Genomic DNA, 25,073 nt, shown 5'->3' on the forward strand with positions numbered 1-25,073 from the left:
GATGTAAATCCAGGGAGCAAATAATGGAGTGGGGGTTCTTTACTGAAACGAGCGGCTTTCAGAAAGGAGAACTCTCAGCCGTTGCGGGAAAGCTGGGAGGGCAGAGAGCACGCCTCGTCCCTTTTCTTCTCTAATTACTGACCACCTCTCCAGCCCCTGCATTTGAATCTGTATTCACTCATCCATCTTTATTTCCGTGCTAGGTATGGAATCCAGGTCCTGTACATGCTGAGTATATACGCCCTTGCCTTTTTTCTCTCTTCTTTTTTTTTAAAGGCAAAGTCTCCCTATTCAGCCTTGTAGACCAAGCTGTCTTGAACTCAGAGAGATGTCCTAGGAGCACTGAGATTAAAGGTGTGCACCACCATGCCTGGCTCTCTTGGTACTTTTTAATTGCCTTTTGCTCAAAAATATTTATATCCAGGCATTCTCTGGAGCCACACATTTCAGTTGCCTGTAGTAGGATTCCACCACGTGAAGCTGGGGAACCAGCAGAGCTTACGGAGGTGGATGGCGTCAGTGGACGGGGCACCGGGGTTAACAACCATAACGAGCCACCCGCAGCCCACAAGGAGCCCAGTGCCAGCTTTCAGGAGCCCCAGAGCCCCAGAGCGCACACATCCAGGCACCCATTCCTCCTGGAAAGCTGGAATGTGCGAGTGGGAAAGCGAAGATTGCTTAGAGACAGCCCTGCCTCCTTGACAATAACCTCTCTGAGGAGCCCTGGGGGAGGAAGGGAAGAAAAGGACCTGGGCTTGATTCTATTCCAGAGGGTCCCAGGAGCCATGAGAACCATAGAGTGGGCCTGTCTTTTATTCTACTGCACTTGTTTGCAGGCTCATCGGAGGAATTTTGCTTTTCCTTAATCCTAGAAAGACCAGGAATGATAGATATAAGACACAAACTAAATCACCTTAAATATAGGCATGTGCCATCACGTCCAGCTCATAGTTCCTTATTTCATCTGATGAAGCAACTTATGAGAAACATTTTAATGCCCATTTTTGAGACTGGGAAACTGAGTGGTTAAACAAGTTCATTAAAGTCACACAGCTAAGCAATGAAAATGCTGGGCGTAGTTCCCAGCCCTGTCTGAAACCTGAGTCATTCCATAACCACCACGGTCATTCAGTCTTGCTCATCTGTCTCAGAGCTTCTTCCACCTTCCATGACTCCTCATCTACAGAAATAATAGCGCTTTTTTTTTTGTTTTGTTTTGTTTTTTTTGGTTTTTCGAGATAGGGTTTCTCTGTGTAGCTTTGCGCCTTTCCTGGAACTCACTTGGTAGTCCAGGCTGGCCTCGAACTCACAGAGATCCGCCTGGCTCTGCCTCCCGAGTGCTGGGATTAAAGGCGTGCGCCACCACCGCCCGGCTAACAGCAATCATTTTTAAGCCGTTTTTTGTTTGTTTGTTTTTATCTTACGTGTATAGCTATTTTGCCTGCATGTATCTTAGTACACATGTGCAATGCCTGAGGAGGCCAGAAGAGGGCATCGTATCCTCTGGAACTGGAGTTATATGTGGTTGTGAGCTGCCCAATGTGGATGCTGGGAACCAAACATGGGTCCTTGGTAAGAGCAGTATATGTTCTTAACTACTGAGCTATCTCTGTAGCCCCCTATATTTTTATTTTTTATTATTTATTTATTTATTTATTTATTTTTTTTATTTTTTCGAGACAGGGTTTCTCTGTGTAGCTTTGCGCCTTTCCTGGAACTCACTTGGTAGCCCAGGCTGGCCTCGAACTCACAGAGATCCACCTGGCTCTGCCTCCCGAGTGCTGGGATTAAAGGCGTGCGCCACCACCGCCCAGCTTATTTTTATTTTTAAAATCTGCTAGCTGTGATCATCTTTTTTTTTTGAGCCCTGTCTGTCAAGTACCTTGTTCTATACACCAGGCTGGCCTCAAACTCAGAGATCCACCTGCCTCTGCCTCCTCAGTACTGGGATTAAAGGTGTACGCCACCATCTGGCACAAACATTGATACCTTGATGCAGGACTTGGATTAATTTATTATATTTTGGAAGATCATCATTCGACGTCACAGAACCATCACGAATACCACACAGATCAAAACCCCAAAACATGACTCTGTCGACCACACACAGCATCATCTAGTACTCACAAAGAGGAAACTGGAACTCCAAGGTGAGATGACTTGCCTAAATCCATACTGCTAAAGAGCAGAATTAGAATCAGAACCCAGGCACGGTCAGAGTCTAAAGCCAGATTCTCCAGCAAGGCATTCATTCAAAAACTGCCTTGTGCGACCTGTGCACCTGTGCCATTTGCCTAGATACCATGATAAAGGGTCCACAAGTATCTTTGCACTCCTACAGGGCACTCCAAAGTCACTTTTTCTGGGCCATCTACACCATTCACAAACTAATCAACAACGCATGGTTGACACAGCAAAAATGCAGAGAAAAATCTAAATGCGCATCAGTGAGGGGTTGGTTTGTGTTACTTTATCATCCATATAACAAAATACCAACCAGATATTGCAGAAAGCTATGAAAAGGGCCAGGGATCTAGCTCAGTGGCAAGAAGCACTTGCCTAGCGTATGAGGCCTTGGATTTGACTCCCTAGCACTCAAAAACTAAACAAGCTATAAAAGATGGATGTCTTTACTCTGTAACCTATGAAAAGATCCCAGGACATATTGTTAATAAACTTCAAAGGTAGAGAGTGATCCGTCTCCCTGCTAATATGTTCCAAGTTGTACTTTATTATTTATTTGATATATTTTTTTGTATGTGTGACAATGGGTATTGACCAGGACCTTACACGTACCAGGCAAAATCTATGTCACTGAGCTATATCCCGAGTTCATATGTGTACTTTTAAAACCGGATCTGAGGGCTGGAGAAATGGCTCAGTGGTTACAAACACTTCCCGATCAATCAGAAGGAACAGCGTTCAGATGCCAGCAATGTCAGGAGGTTCGCAAACATCTGTAACTTCAGCTCCTGATGGGAGCTGATGCTCTCTTCTGGCCTCTCTGTCGCCCCCTCCCCAACCCCCATAAATATAATGGAAAACAACAAAATATTGAAAAATATCTCTGAAAAGCAATTCAAAAGAAACAGGCTTCTGGGCAAAGACCCCTGCAGCTGGACAAAGATAAGACAACTATCACAGACTTTCTGGAGTCCCATGGTTACTAACTGTATTAGTTGTTCAAAATACTGACTTAAAATTTGCCAGGCACAATCCCATAAGCCTGTAACCCCAGCATGTGGGAGGTGGAAGCCGGAGAATCAGGAGCTCGCTGTCTTTGTCAGCTGGAGTTTGAAACCATCCTTGGCTAAATGAGAGTCTATCTCAAAACAACAACAACCATAGAAAACGTAATAGTCCTTTCCCTGATCTTGAACGATGAGAGCCTCCAGCAGCTCTCCTACTCTATCCTTTCATGTTACCCACAAGGAACTAATGACTCCCCCAACACTCATAAGCCTTAAGCCCCCCAAACTCTAAATACGCCATACCCACAAGGAGTCAGTAACCCAGAAAAACCTATTATCTCCACACTCTACCCGCAAGGGGTGCCAGCACACGCTGTTGCCCTGTCTCCTGGCACTTCCCACTAGTACATAGTGCTGGACCTCAGCATCTCAGTGCCTAGGCTGTCCACCTATTCTCAGAGGGGACAGTGCCAACAACCAAGCAGGCAGCAGTCACCTATTAATGGGTGTCTCGGCCTCCCCCGAAGGCTGCAGATTCCAGACACATCAGCTCCAACCCACACTCAGCAGGAAGCAGAATACAACCACGGGGCAGGAGTTCAGGCAGGCAGGGACATGCTTCAAACACCCACTCTGCTGGAGACACTCGGCTAAATGTTTTCTTTCCCAGTCCTGGGAACTAACATTCCTGCAAGGTAGGTATTATAGCTTCCAACCCAACAACTCAGGAAACAAGAGGTTGTAGGGGCAAAGGGGCCGAGGGTGCCTTGAACTGCCCCAGGAACAGCTTCAGAGAGAGAACGTCCCAACAGCTAGAGGGCAGCAGGACCAGACTTCAAATCTTGAAGGCAGTCAGTCAGTGAAGAACACAGAGGTCCAGCAGACTTGGGCTGTCGACTGTATGCCTAGGGAATGGTGTGAGCTACGGAAGTTCAGTCTTCTCATCTGAAATGGGAGTAATAATGTGTGCCTGGTCCAGGACAAGCCTTCGATAAAAGGTACCATCAATCTACGTATGTACAATTAACCAAAGTGTCTATATCCAAGCCTCGATTTCTATCAGCTCCCTTTGTGTGTTGTGTATAAGTGTGTCATATATGTGTATGGTACATATATGTAAGTGTGCTCATAAACACACTTGTGGAGGCCAGATCAATATATCAAGTGTCTTCTATATCTCTTTCTACCTTACTGTCTTGAAAGTCTCTTATTGAATGGGAAACAGTTCCCGGGTCGTCCCCCTCACCTTGCACCCCCCCCACCCCCACCAGCTGGACTGTCTGGACAGCAAGCCCTCAGGATCATTCAGTCTCCACCCTCCATTCTAGCTGGGGGTACAGGTACACACAACCAAGCCAGACTTCTATGTGGGGGTTCAAATTCAGGCCCTCACACCTGCAGAGGGAGCACGCTTATCCGCTGAGCCATCTCCCTGGCTTCTTCACTCTTTTTTTGATTTAAGGTTTGCTATGCAGCTCAGGCTGGCTTTGAACTTACTATATGTAGGCTAGGCTGGCCTCAAACTTGTAATTTTCCTGCCTCAGTCTTCCAAGTACAAGATAACAGGTATGTGCTACCACCGCCAGCTGGTCTTTTTTATTTTTAAAAAGATTTTTATGTGTACTTTTAAGTTTTTATGAGCCTTTTGGGAGGGGGGGGGGGTTAGTGTGCATGCAGTGCCTGCAGCAGCCAGAAGAGGGCGAGAGTCTCTAAAACCGCAGTTACAGATGGTTGTGAGCGGTCACGAAGGTGCCTTGAGCTGAACCTGTGGCCTCTGAAGGAGTAGCCAGTGCTCACAATCCCTGGACCACCTCTCCAGTACTACCCTCCTCTAGCTAGTCTTTTCTAGACCACAGTGGGGCGGGGGGGGGGGGGGGGGGAATCTCCCAACCTGCAAAGAGGTTAGCTGTCACTGATAGACCTGAAGAGAGGAAGTAGATGCCTGGTGCCCAAGAACACGGAAGAAAACTGGTTCAGTCTGCCGCTGGAAGGGGTGTGTGTGTGTGTGTGTGTGTGTGTGTGTGTGTGTGTGTGTGTGTGTGTGTGTGTGTGTGTGTGTGTGTGTCTCACTGGGGGAGGCAGAGGATGGAGATCTCACAGACACAGTGACCTTTCAAGGGAAACTTGCTGGGGCATCTGTGAGAACATGAGTCATTTTCTTTGTACGTTAGGCATCACAGAGAAGCTGCTGAGAGGTTAAGCCCTGGGGCAGACCACTCTAACTTCCTCCCGGCTGCTTCCTGCTTCCCGCCACTCTCTCAGACTAAAACTGGGCCCCATACCCGGGCTCATCATAACTCACCCTACTTTGGTCTCGCCTTCCTCAGAGAGAGAAGATGCCTGTTCCTGGCTGTGGCAGCTCTGAAGGCCACACATCCTGGCTAACTCATGGGGGCATGAATGGGCTTGTGTCCCGCTCTTTTGAGGTGAGTTGATGAGCACCAATGAATACATGACGCAATGGTTCAGACTCTAAGGCTGGAAAACAAAGGCCTAAACAGTTCTCACTTCCATACCCACCAAGGCCTTAACGTCATCTGGCTGCTTTCCCCATGGGGGTTCGGACATGGGTATGAACTCCAGGAAGACATGCCTGCTGGACTCAGGGAAACCGACGGCTTTCAGCTGGGATTGTTTCTACAGAAACTAACAAGAATGCCAACAAAAAAGATCAGAGCCTCGTGTTTCTGCTCTAGATAGGAACCTGGAGTCCCTGGCTTGGGTTCAAAACTCCTCTCTAAAAGCCATCCTGTGAAGGCTGGCCTCAGATCTTAAACTGACACCACTATAAACCTTGGGCATGAAGAGTCTAGTCTATGGAGTACTGGAGCTGTGTGGAAGAAAGGAAGCATTTTAAACTGACGGGTATTGTGCTGAGGGTGTGTGTTTCCCTTTCAGTCAGAAATGCCCAGATACTTCCCTCTCAACCCCAAGGAAATACCCTTGAAAGGGGGGAATTGGACTTCTCAGCCACAATATGAAGGTGCTACATAACTCCAACATCTGTTATATATAAAACACTGAGAAATACTAATTAAAAGGCCAAGTGCTGTGGACCACTGGAGAACCAGGTGCTGCTACGTACTGTTGGGATGAGCGAGAATGTAAACCAGCACTTTTCCATCAATTAAAAATCCATAAATAAATAAGCCCTCTGACCTGGGTACAGTGCCAGAAATCATCCTAGGTGTGGCAAAGACAGACCTATGAGAATCCTCAAGTCTGTTGCTTAAGTGGGAGAAAAACAAAGGACTCAATAACCTTTCAATGGAATGCTTAATTAGGCTGTATTACAAGGATTCAAATATCTAAACTATAGCCTCAAATCCTATAAAAGAAAACCTCCCAAGGAAAAGCAGTGCTCTAGAAAGCAGAGAAAAGGTCACGAAGAGCCATTTATAGTAGGCGTCCAACAATTATACAATCTTAATAGTGTCACACTGCACAAATGAGGAGATGGAGCCCAGCCCTGGAACCAAGAAGGCTTCCTGTCTTTGAAGCCTATCCATTAGGCATCTTCTAAACAAAGGAACACCAAGATGGCTGGTTGTGGTGGCACATGCTTACATATACCAACACCAAAGGCTGAGGCAAGAGACCAAAAAGAGATGGCAGTGGAAAACAAAGTTGAAGAAGACTGGAACTGAGCAGGCCAATGGGGAGAGGCTGGAGGGCAGAAAAGCATGCTGGGAATGTACTCCACTATGCAGGCTAAGAGCCCCTGTGCTTCTGACTGACCCAGAAGCTGTCCCAGGGCGTGCTGGAAGGTCCATCCCCACACTAGCTTCACTGAAGTTAGTCTCCAGCACACTTGGGGGTTCTCCAAGAGCTTCTCCAGAGCGCCTATAGTGGGCAGGCCAAAAGTCCACGAGATTCTGAGATGTACCCTGACACTACTGTCTTCTGGAGGTCTAAAGGCTGTGATTCTTGTTTGGAACTCATCAATCATGTGCCATTAATCTTAGGATGAAAAACAAAACCTTGCTGGACATGGGTGGTGTGCCCCTGTAGCCCAGAACTTAGGAGGTGGAGACAGAAAGATGAGAAGGTCATGTGTTGAAGTGACTGCACAACACAGTCCAGGTCCAACAGTATCTACCTAAGACTCGGTTTCAGAAAACAAAAATAAAAAGGCTAGAGAGATGGCTCAGAGATGGCTCAGAGATTATGAGCACTTATTGCTCCTGGAGAGGACCCTGGCTTAGTCTCCAGCACTCACACTGGGTGGCTCACAGATGCCTGTAACTCTGGTTCCAGTTCTGGCGTTCTCTTCTGGCTTCTACTAGCACTAGGATGCACATGGTGCACGTAAACTCATGTAGGCAAAATAGACACTGGAGCAGTCTCCTTAGAGAGCAAATCATTTCACCCTTCAGGGGAGCTCATTGAGAAAGGTAAACAACTCAGCTTCAGGAAGTACCTGAAACTGACCAGATTCATTAGGCCCCTCTCTGCCTGAGTAAACAGAGTCCATTAGCAGAGACGCTCAGAGCCGCTGGCTGCCAAGAAGAATCTGAGACTAGACCAGCTGCCTGGAGAAAGCAGAAACCAGCTGGGCTGCCTAGAAGAGGTTTAGACCAAAGTCCCTTGGAAAGGACACTTTCCAACCTGATGAGCTGTCTGCAGGCTGTGCAGTGTGCTCCAGGTACCCAGGTTGTTTTGAGCTGTCACACATGCTAGGGTGGGCTTTGGTGATGCTTTGGTCTTTGAGTCATTTCTGCTCCTCTAGGTAACCCCTCCTCCATATTCCTGTAAGTAATCCCATTAAAACTCACTGATTCACCAAGCTGGGCTTTGGTGGCATCTGTACTTTGGTCTATTGCGGGTTCCCAATCTGGGTGTTTCATCTCCCCAAGAAAATTTTTGTCACACAACACATACATTAAAAAAAAAAGTCTTTAATAAAACAAACAAAACCCCTCAAAAACGTTAATATACAATCCTTACCTCCACTGTCCAGCCCCATTGTCTCCCTCCTTTTCTAAGTCCCCCCTCCCACCTCAACAAGATCTCACTATGTAACCAAGGCTGGCCTCAAATTCACAATCCTTAGAACTTCATCTCCTAAGTGTTAAGATTACAAATATGTACCACCTCCCATCAGTAGCTATGTGTGGTTTTATACACAAACTTATTTAATTCCCTCACTGTAGTCCAATTTTACTTTGCTTACTTTTAGTAGTAACTTCTTTTTCTAAGACAGAGTTTTACTATGTAGCCCTGGCTGGCCTGGAACTTGCTACTAGACCAGAGTGGGCTTGAACTCATGGAGATCCACCTGCTTCTGCCTCCCAAATAGTGGAATTATAGGCAAGAGTCAAGGCCAGATGTGGTGGTGCATGAAGGGATTCTAGCCAGCCTGGGTCTGGCAAACATGTCTCTGGCAGTCCTTGGCCTTCCCCAATCCCTCTGCCTTGCTAAAAACCGTTAGATTGCATTCCTAACGCTAGACACCAAGGTCTATTGCCTTATTTGGCCACTTCGCCCTCCTGAGGCTGACTACCGAGGTCCAGCAGTCAGAAGCCCCCTTTGGCTCACCTAATTGACACGCCCAATTAAAATTAAACACCTCATCCTAACACAGGGTCTCCCCCCTTACCTTTATAAACCACCATTTTCCTATGTGCCACATCTGTCTCCATTCCATCCAGAGGTGGTCTTTGTTCCCCTCCGGGAAAAATACCCCTATCCCCTCCCCCTCCCTTGTCCCCTCCCTCTCCCTGGTCCCCTCCCTCTCCCTGTCCCCTCCCTCTCCCTTGTCCCCTCCCCTTCTCCCTGGTCCTCTGTCTTCTGTCTCTGTCTCTTATCCCCTGCCCTCTGTCCCTCTGGGGCAAATAAATCTCCTTTTGTGTAGAGAATTTGGTCCTGAGCTGATACCATCTCTTACAGTGCATGCCTTTAATCTCAGCACTGGAGGTAGAAATAGGTGGATCTCTGTGAGTTTCAGGCCAGCCAGGCTACACAGTGAGATCTTTTCTCAAAAAAAAAAAAAAAAAAAAAAAAGGCATGCATTACCATGTCTTATAACAACATTATCATTATTATTATTATTACTATTATTATTATTATTTTGTTTGTTTGTTTTTTCAAGACAGGATCTCATTATGTGGCTTTGGCTGTCCTGGAGCTCACTCTGTAGACCAGGCTGGCCTTGAACTCACAGAGATCCGCCTGCCTCTGTCCCCCAAGTGTTAGGATTAGAAGTGTGCACCACTACAGCCAGGTAATTATTATTTTTTGAGACAGTATTTTATGTAGCCCAGGCTTTATGTGTTATGTGTCCAAGGCTTGCCTCGAACTCTTGATCCTCCTTCCTTCATTTCTCATCATGCCCAGCTAATACCTGTTTTCAAAATGCATTTAAACTTTTTTTTTTTTTAATTCTATGTGTATGAATGCTTTGCCTGTGTGTAATATGTGCACCACACGAGTGACGGTGCCCATGGAGGTCAGCAGAGGCACTGGGTCCTCTAGAATGGTGTTAAGAATGGTTGCGCGCCATCATGTTGGTATTGGAACTTGAACCCGGTCTTCTGCAAAAACTACCAGTGTTCTTAACCACTGAGCCATCATCTCTCCAGTCCCTAACACCTCCTCTATCTTACAGCTGAGAAACTAAGGTGCAGTGATTAGATAAACAGTCTAACCCAAGAGCCACAGCTAATAAGTGAACCAACAGAGCAGCCCAAGCACCCTACATGTCATACTATTGATAAACTTTATATAAACTTCAACTATGGAAGTTTGGAATGAGGTGCTGGAGAGATGGCTCAGCGGTTAAGAGCACTGACTGCTCTTCCAGAGGACCCTGGTTCAATGCCCAGCACCCACATGGCAGCTCACAACTGTCTGTAACTCCAGTTCTAGGGGATCCGATACCCTCACACAGACATAACATGCAGGCAAAGCACCAATGCACATAAAATAAAAATAAATAATTAAAAAGAAAAAACAAGTTTGAAATGATTCCACAAATAAACCCCCCTTTGTGTGCTAAGTTTAAAGACACACGAATGCCTGTGACAGGGGGTTGGAGCGATGGCTCAGAGGTGAAGAGGAGGCTGCTTTTGCAGAAGACTTGGGTTCTGCTCCCAGCACCCACATGGTAGTGCATAGCTGTCTCTAACCCCGGTTCCCGGGGATCTGATGCCTTCTTTTGACTTTCCTGGACACCAGAATGCACACAATGCACTTATATACACACAGGCAGAACAACATAGGAAATAAATAAATCTTAAAAAAACAACCAATAAAACCCCAATTTCTCATGATAAAAAAAATTGTAGAAAGTCACACAAATGCTAAGCTAAGCTGCAGAGGTTGTGGATCTGTAAAGCCCCCATCTGCCCGGAGCCATGCACACCCTTCCCATTTGTTCCTATGGAAACACACATCTTCAATCATGGGTGTCACGAATTATTTGAGGCTTTCTGGAATGCACCCTTTACATCCATGCAACTGTGCCCTGGGTAGGACTGTCGACCACAGCACTCTCTGGGATTAAGAAAGAATTTATAAATCTCTTTCAAGAGAAAAATAAGATCAGAAGTGAGTGTCTGCTTGAAGACGGGAAACCAACTTTTGGTGAGCAAAAGACCTGCTAGCAGAATTTGAAGTCTAAAGAAATATGTGAGGGGAGAAAATGTGTTTTCTCTCTTGTTCTGTTTGAACTATACTTTCAAGCTCTGAGTGGTTGAGAAAAATATGTCGGCATGAATACATTTGGCAGTTTACTTCTAAGTAATACAGCTTTAAACTGTCTTGATTTTTGGTGATTTCAGATGCTTTGAAAACATTCATATTATGGAGTCATAAAAAAAATGTTACTGTGAAAACTAATGGTTTTTAAATAGTGTAGATGCCTTATCTTGAGCTTGCAAGCACAGTCTGACCATAAAAAGTTCAGTTCGTCTGGATGGGGTTAAGACTCACAGTTCACTCCATCATTATTCAGCTGCTGTCTTTCCTAATAAGGCGACTCCTGATAGATTTCTAAAAATCCAAACACTTCACAATCTTTGTGCTAGTTCCTCCCTACCACCACATCTGTAAAAGATAAAAACAGAGGCCTGGCTCAAATAAATCATGTCCCGTCGGCCACTGGAAGACTCCAGGAGTGGTTAAAATCAAGATAGATGTGCATTTCACAATCTGGAAAGATGCCTGCATCTCTAAGCTAGCAAAGCAAGCTGTACAGTAACATGTCTACAAATTCCTGTATGTACGCTCACGGTTTTGGTCAGAAAAAGGTCTGCAATGGGGCCATCAAGATGGCACAGCCGGTAAATAAGCTTGCTGCCAAGGCTGATGACCCGAGTTCAATCCCTGGTGCCCATCCTGCAGAAAGAGAAAACCGAACTCCAGCAAGTTGTCCACACACAGAGATAAATAAATGCCTTAAAAAATTAAAAAGGTCTACAAAATAGGATTATATTAAGCTACTAACTGTACTTGCCCATAGGGAGTAGAATCCGGAAAAAGAACTATTCTGTATTTATTTATGATTTGGTGCCAATGACAGGGAGTCAGACTGCTAAGTCCAAATTCTGTGTCTGCTAAGATCAGTGTGACTGGGAGGGGGGTGGGATGGGTGGGGTGGTGGGAATGGGAGGTGGGTTACTTAACTGATTTCAGTTCCCTCACTTGAAAAACTGGGTGATGGTACCTCCCTCAAACAATGTTGGAGACTTTAATGAGCTAGTACATATCAAGTGCTTAGAATCATGCCTGTCACACAGAAAGTGCCGCATATTTTACTGCAAAAATGTTTATATCTATAGGGAGCATATGTGCATGGTTTAATTAAAAATCTCAGGAGTTGGAGAGACAGCAGCAGTTATGAGCACACACCACTCTTACAAAAGATGAACTTGCAAACTGTTGACTCAGAGGCCAAAGGCAGGGATGAAACAGCGGGGGTAGGGTTAAGTCCAAACTGGGGAATGCGAGAAAATTCTGAAATGGGATAAAGACCATAAAGGACAAGGAAAAAAAGGTCTGGGAGCCTCTTGGGAAGCTGGCTGTGGGACTCCATAGGGAGAGGGCAGGGTATGGGACTGGTGTCTTGTTCGGGCTTGTTTGTAGGGAGCCCACAAGAAGCTATTTACCCTATGTCTGAGGGTACAAGACAGGGCTTGTCCTGTGAAGGCAGATCAGCCAGCAGTCAGCCTGGCTCAGGACACCCAGGATGTGCCAAGGGGCACGGAAACTTTAGCAGACCCTCCAACTGTCTCTCTAATTGTCTGAGCAGAGGCTTATCTCCTCACAGTCCTAGGGCACTGGAGGCATTCTGAGCCTCCAGGAGGAGCTTGGAGGAGCTTGCCTCAGGTCACACAGTTTGGGGTGAGCATCAAGAAGGAAAATTCCCCTCTCTTTTAAGCGCTCAGGTGAACACCATAGGTCTGTCCCTTCTGGCTGGTTTAACAAGAGTCTAAAGGAATTTGGGGGATGGGGACACCACCTTTCCATACAGCCCAGGTCGGCATTAACTCATGGTCCTCCTGCCTCAGCTTCCTGAGCACTAGGGTTACAGACCTGTGCTACATGCTCAGTTTAGATGGTAGTTCTTATTTCTCTATAAAATGACCAAGGACAGTGAGGTGGGTCAGTGGGTAAAGGAGCTTGTCACCAAGCCTGATGGCCTGAGTTTGATCCCCAGGACCCACACAGTGGAAGGAGAGAACCAACTCTTGCAAGCTGTCCTCTGATCTCCAAGTGCCTGCTATGGCACACACGCATACACACACACACACACACACACACACACACACACACACACACACACACACACGTAACAACAATAACAACACAAGATAGATCAAGAAAGGTGCTATGGTCCTCAAGTGTGAGAAAGGAAGCCGGACTTGGCAGAACATGAACGTAATTCTATCACTTAGGAGGCTGCGGCAGGAAGGTCTCCAATCCCAGGCTAGCCTATGTTACAGAGCAATAGTCTGTCTCAAGAGAATATTTTAGAAATATGTACATGCACCCCTATACACATAATTCTAGGGGATCAAAGACTTGCTAATCATGTACTCTACCACTGAGCCGGCTATACCTCCAGTATCTTAGGCAGTCTATTTTACTAAGACAAAGTCTTGCTATGGAGAGAAGGCTGCTCTGCCCCACAATCTTCCGCCTCAGACTGTTGAGTATTATGCACCATCATGCCCAGCGGTCAGGCTCTCTCTATTCTCCTGCCTCCCCCTTTGAAGTACTAGGATCCCCGGCATGTCCCACAATGCCTGGCCCTTAAGAACTCTCAAATGAGCAAAGATGGGATCCTAAGGTTTAGTGGGGAGAGGAAGGCCTGGGATTACACCTCCTCAATCCAGAGCTCTCCATTCAAGCCCCGAGGGGAAGCAGCCCACTGTCTCTCCTCATTGAGTCAGGTTCTCTCACCTGTGTGGCTGAGCCTTCTTCTCCTCTGATGCTAAGTCAGCGACAAAGCGAACGCTGTGACTTTAAAGAAGCGGTCGGGAGAGAAAAGAAGCTGTTCACTGGGCTGGCTTTCCTAGGGTGAGGTATTTCTGAGCAAGATCAGGGTAGCTGCAGCCTGCAGACCGGGTAGCTAGTGTAGTTTCTAGACCAGTGCTGCTAAAGCTCCCGGGAACCCAGAACCATGAGGTTTGGAATCTGGTAGTGGCGGAGAAAAGAGGGAGGCGAGGTCTTTCAAGCTCTACTATCCAGGGCCAGGGGCGGGAGGTGTGGGTCAAGGAGAGGCAGAAGATGAACAGCCAGTGGCAATGTCTGCTAAGAATGTCAGCCTGAGCCCTAACAGGCCTGGTATCTGAACCCCACCCCCCATCCTAAAGGAGATGCCAGAGCTGTTGGACGGAAGTGTTCGGCCTCACCACTCCAGGTCCTGGTGATTAACAGAGGCCAGGGGAGGGAACAGGAATTCAAGGCTCCTGAGTCAGAAGTTTAACTATTTCCAATCTTCCCTTAGCTCGTCTGGGGCCAGAGGACTCGCAATAGCTTTCCCTCAACTACTTGGATTCCCACATGGTTAGTACTGTACACTTAGGGGAGGGTTCAAAGCCCGATTCCACAACTTTCTAGTAGATGACACTGGGCAAGTTACAAAATTACTAACATAGGTTTCCAATCCGGCTAAATGGGGCCAATGCCAACCGCCCGTGGGGCCTTTCAGGATTAAAGGGGCTTATTACATCAAGTACAAAGTGGGGTTCTGGAATGCAGTAAGCTCTCAAGAAGCGGCACTTAGGGACTGGTGAGATGAGTCAGTAGATAAAGGTGCTTGCTACCACGCCTGACAACCAGGTTTGGTGCCTGGATCCCACGTGGCAGAAGGAGAGAGCTGACTCTCCCAAGCTGTTCTCCTCCACTCATGGATCCACGCACACACATGAACACACAGTAAATGAGTGCAATAAAAATAAAAGAGATGGCGTTTAGGCTGATGGCTTTTGAACCTTTTCTTGCCAGTTCCTTTGCCCAAATAAATGAAGTGAGGGGTAAGGGTCAATGCATGAAACATCTTCTGGTCCGAGGAAAGCCAGGGAGGAGAAGCAAGGGGGGACATTGAGTGTGGGGGTTCAGCATCCTGGCTCAGAGGAAGACTTCAGCAAGGCTATGACTGCCTAAACATCCGGCCTGCCTTTCCCAAACATTACCTTGCTGCCCTCGCTGAGGCCCCGACAGTCCTAAACAGCTCTCGCTTGCTCTCTCCACCCTACACTCTATGGTCCAGCCATATGAAATGGATTTAGTCCTGGAATCCATGCTGATCACCTGGGGGAACATTTCTGCCATCTCTCATGTCCAACACTCTAGCCTAGATCCTTCCCAGCCTCGAAGACATCACTTCCTATGCGTCCCCTCCTAGGGTTCCCTTCTAATGTCAATCTAAATTCCTACCCACCCCTATACTTAACTTTGCCTGTCTCTCCACTTTTCAAAGTAGCCTTTGAAGCTTGGGGGGCTTTGTCCATCTGCTCACTAATGTATCCCCAGCACCTAGAACAGAAGCTGGCACACATCTGGAATCCCAGCACTAAGCAGGCTGAGAAAAGAGGATCATGACCATGAGGACTATATAGTGAGAGCCAGTCTAAAGTAGAGTGAGGCATAGGGTAGGTGTTGAATTGAGGACTAGCAATTATAATGGCCTGGAGACTGACCTGTGTGTATTTCTAACTGGGAGCTCACAAGAAGCTATGGGTTTTGCTTACCTCTGAACATCTCACACCAAGTACAAGCCCAGGCATTTGTGGGCTGAATGACCATTTCAACTTGGCTTTAGATCTCAGATACTTCACTGCTTCTATAATGATGAGTGAACTGAATTTGTCCATGGGGCAAAACCAGAAAGCTGCTGCCCTCCCTTGCCCTGGCCAGGATAAAAGTCCCTGCCTAGAAAGCCACAGCCCTTGCCAGGCTTTGTGGTGGTTTGAATGAGAATGGCTCCCATAGGCTCATATTTGAATGTCTGGTTCCCAGTTGGTGGACTGTTTAGGATTAGGAGGTGTGGCCTTGTTTGGAGGAGGTGTGTCACTGGGGTGGGCCACACCAGGTCCAGTCACTCTGCCTCCTGTTTGTGGATCAGATGTAAGCTTTCAGCTACTGCTCCAGCACCATGCCTGCCTGCCCTCACACTCCCTGCCATGATGGTCATGGACCAACCCTTGGAGATTATAAGAAGACCCTAATGAAATGCTTTCCATTAGAAGCTGCCTTGGTTATGGTGTCTCTTCACAGCAATAGAACAGTGACTAAGACATGCTTCCTAATTTGGGGAAAAGGAGAAACCTTTAACAGCAGACATAGGATGAGAGTCTCCACCAAGGCAAAGGACCAAATACACACTAGAAACCCGCTGTCTCTTTAGCACTTGGCCATACAAGAAACCAGTCTAGGAGGGTAAGAGCATCCGGAAGACAGCAGCTACCTTAGGACAGAGAACAGTCATTAGCTTGATCCAATACCACATAGTACCGTGATGCACAGGGGACCAAGGGATAATCCAGCAAATGTGTTCAGAAAGGTTAAGCAGAAGATTAGAACAAAAATCTTCATGGGCTGGGCATGGTGACATACATCTTTAGTCCCAGCACTTGGTAGATAGATCTCTGTGAGTTCAAGGTCAGCCCAGTCTATGTGAGCTCCATGCCAGCCAGGGCAACATTATGAGACCCTGTCTCAAAAATAAAAAAAGATGTTCATGAGGGAATAGGGGGATGTAGCTTAGTGGCAAAGAACTTGCCTAGCATGCACTTTGAGAGTCCCTGTAAGAAACACGCATCTGTGTGTGTGTATGTACAGAATATTACTACTAATAGCCAAAGCACGAATAAAAACTACTGAAATGGCCACATAATGGAACACAACAGTGAGATTCAACTGCACTCACACCCAGAGTCATAAAGGTCTCAATATGGGCAACAACAACAACAAAAAAAGCCAGGCTCAAGAGCTTATACTTCATATCTTTCTTTCCTTTAGCACAAGGTCTCACTATGTCGCCCAGGCTAGCCTTGAACTTAAGACCCTCCTGCCTTTGCCTTCTGTGCTGGAATTACAGCCATGCACCACCATTCCCAGTTTATGTGATCTTTCCTGTTGGTTTCTTATTAGCTTTTTATTTATTTAGTTTGTGTGTGTGTAAACATCACAGCATGTACACACACACACACACACACACACACACACACACACACACACACACACACACACGCAGGAGGTCAGAGGACAACTTGCAGGAGTCAATTCTTGCTTTCCTCCATGTAGATTCCAGGGACTGAACTCAGGTTTGGCAGTAGGTGTCTTTATGACATCTCACAGGCCCATTTGTTTTTTGAGACAGAGTCTTATATACCCCAGGCTGAGGGTGACCTAGAACTTCTCATCTTTCTGCCATTAGTTCCCAAGTGCTGGGGTTGCAGGGAGAGTAACACACGCCTATATATAAAGTTCTAATGCAGGAAAATTAATCTACAATATCAGAAGTCAGAATAGTAGTTATCTTGAGAGATGGGTAGCTAGAAGGCAAGGGGTTACTAGTGATGCCACTTCTTGGTCTGTGTGCTGGATCCATAGGCATTTTAAGCTGGTGATGCCAATAAGCTAATTAATTTGGCACTTACCTCAACATATTTGTTCTTTTGTTAAAATTACATTTATTAGCCGGGTGCTGGTGGCACCGCCTTTAGTCCCAGCACTTAGGAGGCAGAGGCAGGTGGATCTCTGTGAGTTCAGGGCCAGCCTGGTCTACATAGTGAGTTCCAGGACAGCCAGGGTTACACAGAGAAACCCTGTCTCAAAAAAACCCCAAAATAAATAATAACTAAATAAATTACATTTCATTTTCTTTTATTTAGTTATTACATTTATTTAGTTAGTTATGACAGGGTGAGAAAGGAAAGCCAAATTACCGGGTATGCTTATGGAGGTCAGAGAACAACCTGCAGGAAGTTACCTCTCCCACCATGTGGATCCCAGAGATCCAATTCAGGTCACTGGGCTTGGAGACAAGTGCTTTAATGTGCTGCCATCCTGCCAGTCCTCAACATATGCTATTCTTCAACACCAAGTCTCCTAACAGAGACTGCTCGGCATCAGGACAGAAGCCTCACTGATCTTGGCAGGGGAGACCTTCTCCCCTCCTATCACAGCCCACTCCAAACGTTTTACAGAACTTAGGCTTCTGACCCTAGTTACTCACTGTCCACCATAAGCAACATCTTCCTGACGCAGTAGGGAGGTGAGAACACTCATTCTGGGTAACCTAGGAGCAGAGTGCTATGAGAGGTGACTAGAGGTTTGAGACCTGCTCCCCTGACACAATGGATGGTGATATAGGGCAGTCTTCAGCAACCAGCCCTCCCCTCTGCCAAGCAAGGAAGGCAGCTGGCTGGGCTCCAACCCCCAGTTCCCTACCCTTCGTTCCTCCCAGGCAGATTTATTGGGCACTACAGAATCCCCTTGGGCTATGGAAGCAGCCAACCAGGATTTACATTCTGGACTTACTGCTGATTGCCCCAGTGACTCCATTTTACATCTAAGGGGAAGAAGGTATTATCACCCGCTTTGCAAGGCAGCCATCACACAGAAAAACAGCTCACACCAGACTGGAAGCTTCCCAAAGGCGGGGACTTCATTTAATCCATTCATTGTTAGACACAATTCTAGAACAGACCCTGAAACATGTAGATACCGATTACAGTTCACTGAAAAAGTGAACTATTAACTCCAAACTAAAGGGGGGTTTTTAATACTAATAGCTGAGCTAAACACAACCATCTTGAAAGCAACTCAAGGCCAGTCAAGTTCATTAGCGAGCTTTGATGCTTCCTATGCTTGGCTTTCAACCTCACCCAAAGGCTTCCTAAGAGTTGGTTGATACTGCGGAGGGGGGGATCACAGTTGGGACCTGAGTGTCTTGGACCAATGTCATGAAGCAGTTTCTCTCAACTGCTCCACATCAAGGATGGGTAGGTGGCTGAGGTTCCTCACTTCCCATCACAACACTCATACCTCACAAGTTGTCCTTTGTCTCTGCTCTCAGATCACACTTGAAGGACTAGGGAGCCCCCACTGGGAGGGGCCAGAACACAGAAACAGCCCTGTTCTCTTTCCTTCCAGATTAACTTCTTCAGTCAATCTCCTAATACTGGGACCTTGAGAGGCTGTCTCCCTGTGGAGAAATGTTTTGTGAAAATCCTACAATAAAAAATATCTGACTAGCTGGGCATGGTGCCATATGCCACTAATCCTAGCACTCAAGAGGCAGAGGCAGAGCAAGTGGGTCTCTGTGAGTTTGAGGCCAGCCTGGTCTTAATAGTGAATTCCAGGACAGCCGGGGTTACATAGTGAGACCCTGTCTCAAAAAAAAAAAAAAATGAACAAACAGGGCTGGAGAGATGGCTCCGACATGAAAGGCTAGGCTTACAACCAAAACAACAACAACCAACCAACCAACCAAACAAAGACTAAGTGCTCACAGGAGTAGTGAGGGTGACCGGTGTCTGTGAGATTCGAGACCCAGCATTCACTCTGATCATTTGTCCCACACAACATGGAGTCAGAAAAGTCTTCAAATCCTAGCTGGGCGCTGCAACAATAACTGTGATAAAATCATCACCACTAGAGTCTCTTTTTGTAAAATAGGTTGGCCAGCCGGGTGTGGGAGCAGAGGCAGGAAGATCTCTCTGAGTTCAAAGTCAGTCTGATCTACACAGTTCCAGGCTAGCCAGGGCTACAGAATGAGACTCTATCTTTAAAAAGGGGGCGGGGGGGGGGGGTGGGACAAAAAATAGACTGGCCTTCACGAAGGTTGTCTTGATTTCTTCCAGTGGACCTACTGGGCCTTGGGCAGGCAACAGGAAGGAACGTTTTGTCTGGGAGCCTCAAAGATGTTTACGAACTGTTGAACACATTCAAACGAGGAAGCTGTACCTTTGTTTCTCCACCTTTAAAACTTCTGGCAGGGTTTGGCTATGGGGTTTCTCAAGTCCTAACTCTGAGATTAAGACCTCAAAGTGTTTAATATTCACCTACCCTGCTTCAAGGGACTGTTAGGAGGGTAAAGCAAGCTCAGAGTTGTAGAAGGGCTTTGAAGAGGAAGGCACACACACAAACAAGGTGCTAATTACACCAGATCATTTCTTTGAGCTCAACTTCATAGCCGCTTATAATATTCATAACCCAGGGGCAAGGAGGGACAATTGTAATGGAAAGGGTTGTTTGTTTGGCCAGACTTGAGGGTTTGTATGTACCTGCAGGATAACCCTTTCAACCTTGCCAGATCTAAGGGACGTGATGTTTTAAGAACAGGGAACTAGGGTGGTGACAGTGAAGTAAAACTTCTCAGCAGTTGAGACCATGAAGAAATACACCGGGGAATAAGACTTACATATTCTTCTTGTTGTTAGGGAGTTTCATTTATTTAATTTTTTAAAATTTAGTTTTGAAAGGGCTGGAGAGATAGTAAAGCGGTTGAGAGCACTGGCGGCTCTTCCAGAGGACCCAGGTTTAATTCCCAGCACCCACACGGTGTAACTCCAGTTCCAGGGGAATCTGACACCTTCACAGCAATGCACATAAAATAAAGTTAAATAAATAAAAAAAAAAGTTTTGCAGTGCTAAGGATCAAAGCCAAGGCCTCATCCTGCCACTGAGCTATACCCACAAAGAATAAAATAAAAAAAAAAAATCCATTCTTTAAGAGATGGAATCTTGGGCAGGAGAGATGGCTCAGTGGTTAAGATCAGTAGTTGCTCCTACAGAGGACTTGGGTTCAGTTCCCAGCACTCATATCAGGTGGCTTACAAGCCCTGTACCTTCCAGAGGATTGGAGCCTTCTTCTGGCCTCTGTGGGCACATATATGGTGCACATACATTCATGCAGGCATTCACAAATACACACACATACACACACACACACACACACACACACACACACACACACTTAGGGTACTGAGTTGGCTCGGTCGGTGAAAAAGCTGCTGAGCTAACCTTGAAAACTTGAATTCAATCTTGGGAAACCATGGAGGAAGGAGAGAATAGACTCCTGAATGCACCCTGGCCACAAATAATAAATATTGTTGTTTTGTTTTTTTGAGATAGGGTCTCTACGTTGCCTTGGCTGGCCTGGAACTGGCTCTGTAGACCAGACTGGCCTTGAACTCAGAGATCACCTGCCTCTACGTCCCGAGTGTTGTGATTAAAGGCGTGAGCCGCTGCTGCTGCTGCCGCCGCCGCCGCCGCCGCCGCCGCCGCCGCCGCCGCCGCCGCCGCCGCCACCACCACCACCACCACCCACCCACCCCCCCCCCCCCCACCCCACCCCGATTCTCGGGCCGAGGGATCCTGTCCCAGCCTCTGGAGTAGCTGGGACTACAAACATGCTGTTCAGTTTAGAGAGTCTCAACTTATTAGCACCACATGAGTCCAGAAACTTGCTCTTACTTAAAAACCCAAGTGACTTCCCATTTCCAGGGACGCCTATCCCAAGAGTCAGTAGTGTTTTCAGGGAAAATCAAGGCGTGCTAAGCACATTAGCCCAGTCTGTTTTATAAACCAGGTGCATTCTTGGCACAAACCTACCATTTCACAACCATAAACCAGACATCGGAGAAAGTAGAATTTCCTTACAAAAGAAGTTTTAAAATTCATGACATCACCGGGAAGCACTGGCCAGCTCAACCATGTAATCAAAAACCTGATCGGCACTTCCCCACAGCCAAGTAAAGTGACAGCTAATCTGATATATATATTTATGATATATATATATATATCATAAATATATATATTTGCTTCAGTAAGGAAGATAAGACACTCCCAACTCAAAGCCATACCTGCTCTCAAAATACAGCAGAGAATGTGGTGGTGGGGGTGGGGAGGTGGATTTGGCAGAAGCCTGGCTAGCCATAGAGCTTCCTCGGGGAGCCGGAATTGGATTTGGGGCCCTGCCCAAGTTAACATTTTTACAGGTTGGCTCAGTTGCAGTTTGTTAGCCCGCCAGTAATAAACCCATGTGCAAGAATTTAAAGTTTATGAGGCATGGCCTCTTAATGCCTAGGCTCCGGCTCCCTACAGCCAAGCCTTTAAGGAACCTAGCCTAGCCTGGGTGTTAATTATTTTGTCAATCTGCAGAGTTATTTGAGAAAAGTTTTTTGTTTTTTTAAGGAGTTCTACAGACTCAAGGGCCTCACTTTTTTTTTTTTTTTTTTGAGAAACAAAGGAGAGTCATTTTGTCCTTAAACTTTGACACCCCCCCCACCTCCCCCCACCACCCCGCATTCAAGCCGTGGACACGTGTATGTAGGGAGAGTGTTTGATGGGAGCACTAAAAAGTGCTAGGTGGCAAATGTTTTGAAAGTCGTTTAAACTATAGATCCCCTTGCCAGAAAAATGCATGCAAAAGTTCTCTGGAACTTCACTCAAGGATCCCGAGTTACTCCTGGTTTTTAACAACGTGGGTCTGATCTACAGAGAAAACTCCATTGTCCTCTCTAGTCAGGAGCCCCCACTAGCTGGTAGACGCTCGGGTCTCATGGTCCTCAGCACCAAAATGACCCTCCACTTTCAAGTCTTTTAACTTGAATGGAGAAAACTCCAACAGGAAGATCAAAATGTGCTTTGATCGCTCACGGGCTTGGGACACAACACAGATGCGCCCCCCCCTCCTCGTCTCCCCCCCCCCCCCCATTCAACTGATCTAACATCCTATTAACAAGATGCTTGGAGAACAGGACCGAGTGTGTCCCCCATGCGTGATGTCCTCCGGCCAGGTGTGCCAGGCCACTGGCAGGCAGGCTGCAGGGGCGCAGGCCCTCCGGGGAGGGCAGGGTTAAGAGTGCATTCCAGCCCGGGAAGAAGGGGGGCGGGGAGGGCAGCCGGGAGAAGAGAAACAGACCCGGTCTGTCTGTCGGAGACACAAAGCACGGTTCACAAAGGGGGCCCGAGAAGGGCGAAGGGGGCTGCCCGGGGCACCGCTCATCCCCACACCTGCGCGGGGGTTGTGGGAGGAATGTGCCTTGCGCATTCCTCGGTTGTGGCCGGCGCGGGAGACGTTTTTCCACGTCGGGGCTGGGTGAGGGGCTCAGCCGCGAGGCACTGAGAGGTCAAGACAAGCAGCGGCTGCGGGGCTAGGACCTTAGTGGGCGCACCGTTGCTCAGCCCTCTAGAGCCCAGCCCAGCCCGGGAACCACTTTCTGCTCCTCCCCAGGATGCGAGGTGGCTCCAGACGTCCCCAACTCTGGTCTGGACACCCCACCGGAGGGCCACAGCAAAGCAGAGTTGTTCCATCCCAGGCTGGCTCCAGGAGGGTCTTACCTTTCCCCAGCGCTTGGCTCGGCTCCAGATCAGTTCCTCCCATCTCCAAGGTCACTTCAGCCTCCCCGAAGTCCGCCGGGTAGGGCTGGGAGGCCACGCTTAGTAGCCAGCAAACCTGCGTCTGAGAGCAGAAGGGTTAAGAGGGAGGCTGAGTCACAGGCGTGCCCGGTTCTGCACACCCATCCTTGGGAGAGTCCTCGGTGAGCCTCCGGGACAACTTTGGCCCCAAGGCACACAGCCCCGAGGTCCGTGCCCCCACTCCCTGCCCGACGCCCGCAGCGTGAGAACCCCGCCCGCCCTCCAGGGATCAATCTGGGTTAGGACTAGGGCAAGGCACTGTGGTACCTGAAGCAGGAGGAGCAGGGAGGCGAGAGGCCCACTATGGAGTCTCATGACTGAGGGAGGTGAAGAGGCTGCCGCGACGGTAGGAGTGTACTCCGCTAAGCTCCTGGTGCAGCTTTGAGCGCCGCGGCTCGCTGGAGCCCGCGGGAGGAGGCCAGGTGCGCTCAGGTAGCTGCTGATTGGTCCGACGTCACAAGGTCCCGCCCCCTCGCAGGTGGGGCCGAGGCTAGCCTGCGGGAGGCACTTGCAAAGCCCCTGCAGAGCCTCCCTGGTGTTCTCTCCTGTGTCCTCCCAGCTCTTCTGGGGCTACTCCCGAAAGGTACCCCGTGGCTCTCGCAGGTTCTGGCTTCGCTGGAAAAAAGTATAACAAAACAAAACCCCCAGTCCACTCCACCTCAGCCTCTGCAGCACGGGAAGACAAATATTCCATTGCTGGCAACTACAACGGAAAAAAAAAAAAAAAGTGGAGACGCATCTGAAACCCGACCAAAAACAGAGGCTCCCCATTCATGCTGCGGGAGGCGTCGTGTTCAAAGCTTTGATGGAGGCAGGGCGTGTCTTCACACCAGCTACAGCGGGGTCTGCCCCCCTGACACTTTCTCCACCTCCCAGGCGAGCGCGCTGGGAGCGCTAGGGATTTGAAACTGACATCGAGATCTCAAGAGGACCGCAGTACACGATCTGATATACGTTTGAGAGAATAGTTACTTCCGTTTGCAGCTGAACAAATGGGAGGAAGCAAGTAGAGAAATCCCCAGAGTTTGGAAGTCATAGTAACTTCAAAGGGCTTGAGGCAGGGAGACGGTTATTAGTTATTAGCCCCATTGTTTCCACCCCCCCAATATAAATGCTTTCTTCCCCCTATATAAATGTTTCCTCAATTTGATGTTAAATACAAATAATGGAGGTTTTTTGTCTTATTTGTTGCTGTGTGTATACGGGCCCACTGCACACATGGGCAGGTCAGAGGAGGACTTTGTGAGGTCGGTTCTCTCCCTCCACCTTTAAAGGGGTTCTGGGGTTTGAACTCGGGGCATCAGGATTGTGCAGGAAGTGCTTTGCCTGCTAAGCCATCTCTTTGCCCTTCTATTTATTTTTTTGAGGTAGGATCTCACACTGTAGGCTCAGGCTGGCCTTGAATTCATGGCAAACTTTCCATCTCAGTCTCCTAACTGCTGGGATTAAAGGCATGACCCGATATGACTAGCTTAATAACGACGATTTTATAAAAATCTAATAATGTATCTCTGGCTGGCCTTAAACTCAATATGCAGCTGGGAATGGTCTTGAATTTCTGCTTCTCCGGCTCTACCTTCTTACTACTAGGATTTCAGGCATGTATCCCTATGCCTGGTTTAGGTGATTATGGGAATTGAACCCAGGGCTTCATGCATGCTAGACAAGCAGTCTATCAGCTGAGCTATAGCCCCAGTCCCAATAATGGCAATTTTAAATGTAGCTTTTGTTATTGGCCTGAAATGCTGTACATAATCTGAAAACTACCTGCTGCGTAATGCTTGTCCCTGGGAAGACAGCTCCCCTGGTGAGCTGGGACTTGTTCCTCTAGGTTGCTCTTTCTGCTGTATTGGACAAGAATGCCTGTCCTTGAGGCACACTGGGGCACATAAGTCCCTGGGCAGGCATAGGCTCCAACTACCCTACTCTACATGCCCTTTCCCCATATAGGCAGCTTCCCCCTCCTCTGCCTCACCTCTCTGCAATGCTGGAGATGGAACACAA

At 47.6% G+C, this 25,073-nt stretch overlaps 1 protein-coding gene across 1 annotated transcript in view; it reads right to left on the bottom strand.

Moving 5' to 3' along the window:
- The window catches only part of Cdh3 (cadherin 3), a 48,552-nt gene extending 25,098 nt beyond the window's left edge, over positions 1-23,454 (bottom strand). Inside the window, exons 1-2 of the mRNA XM_052728113.1 lie at positions 23,337-23,454; positions 22,992-23,112 (exon numbers count right to left, since the gene is read on the bottom strand). Of these exons, the coding sequence (XP_052584073.1) occupies positions 22,992-23,112; positions 23,337-23,384 (169 nt within the window). The 5' untranslated portion in view covers positions 23,385-23,454. The remainder of the gene's footprint in view (positions 1-22,991; positions 23,113-23,336) is intronic.
- Between the last annotated feature and the right edge of the window lie 1,619 nt (positions 23,455-25,073).

The sequence above is a fragment of the Peromyscus californicus genome, unplaced genomic scaffold, assembly GCF_007827085.1.
Source record: "Peromyscus californicus insignis strain IS unplaced genomic scaffold, ASM782708v3 Scaffold_8__1_contigs__length_139910024, whole genome shotgun sequence".
Classification (NCBI taxonomy): Eukaryota; Metazoa; Chordata; class Mammalia; order Rodentia; family Cricetidae; genus Peromyscus; species Peromyscus californicus.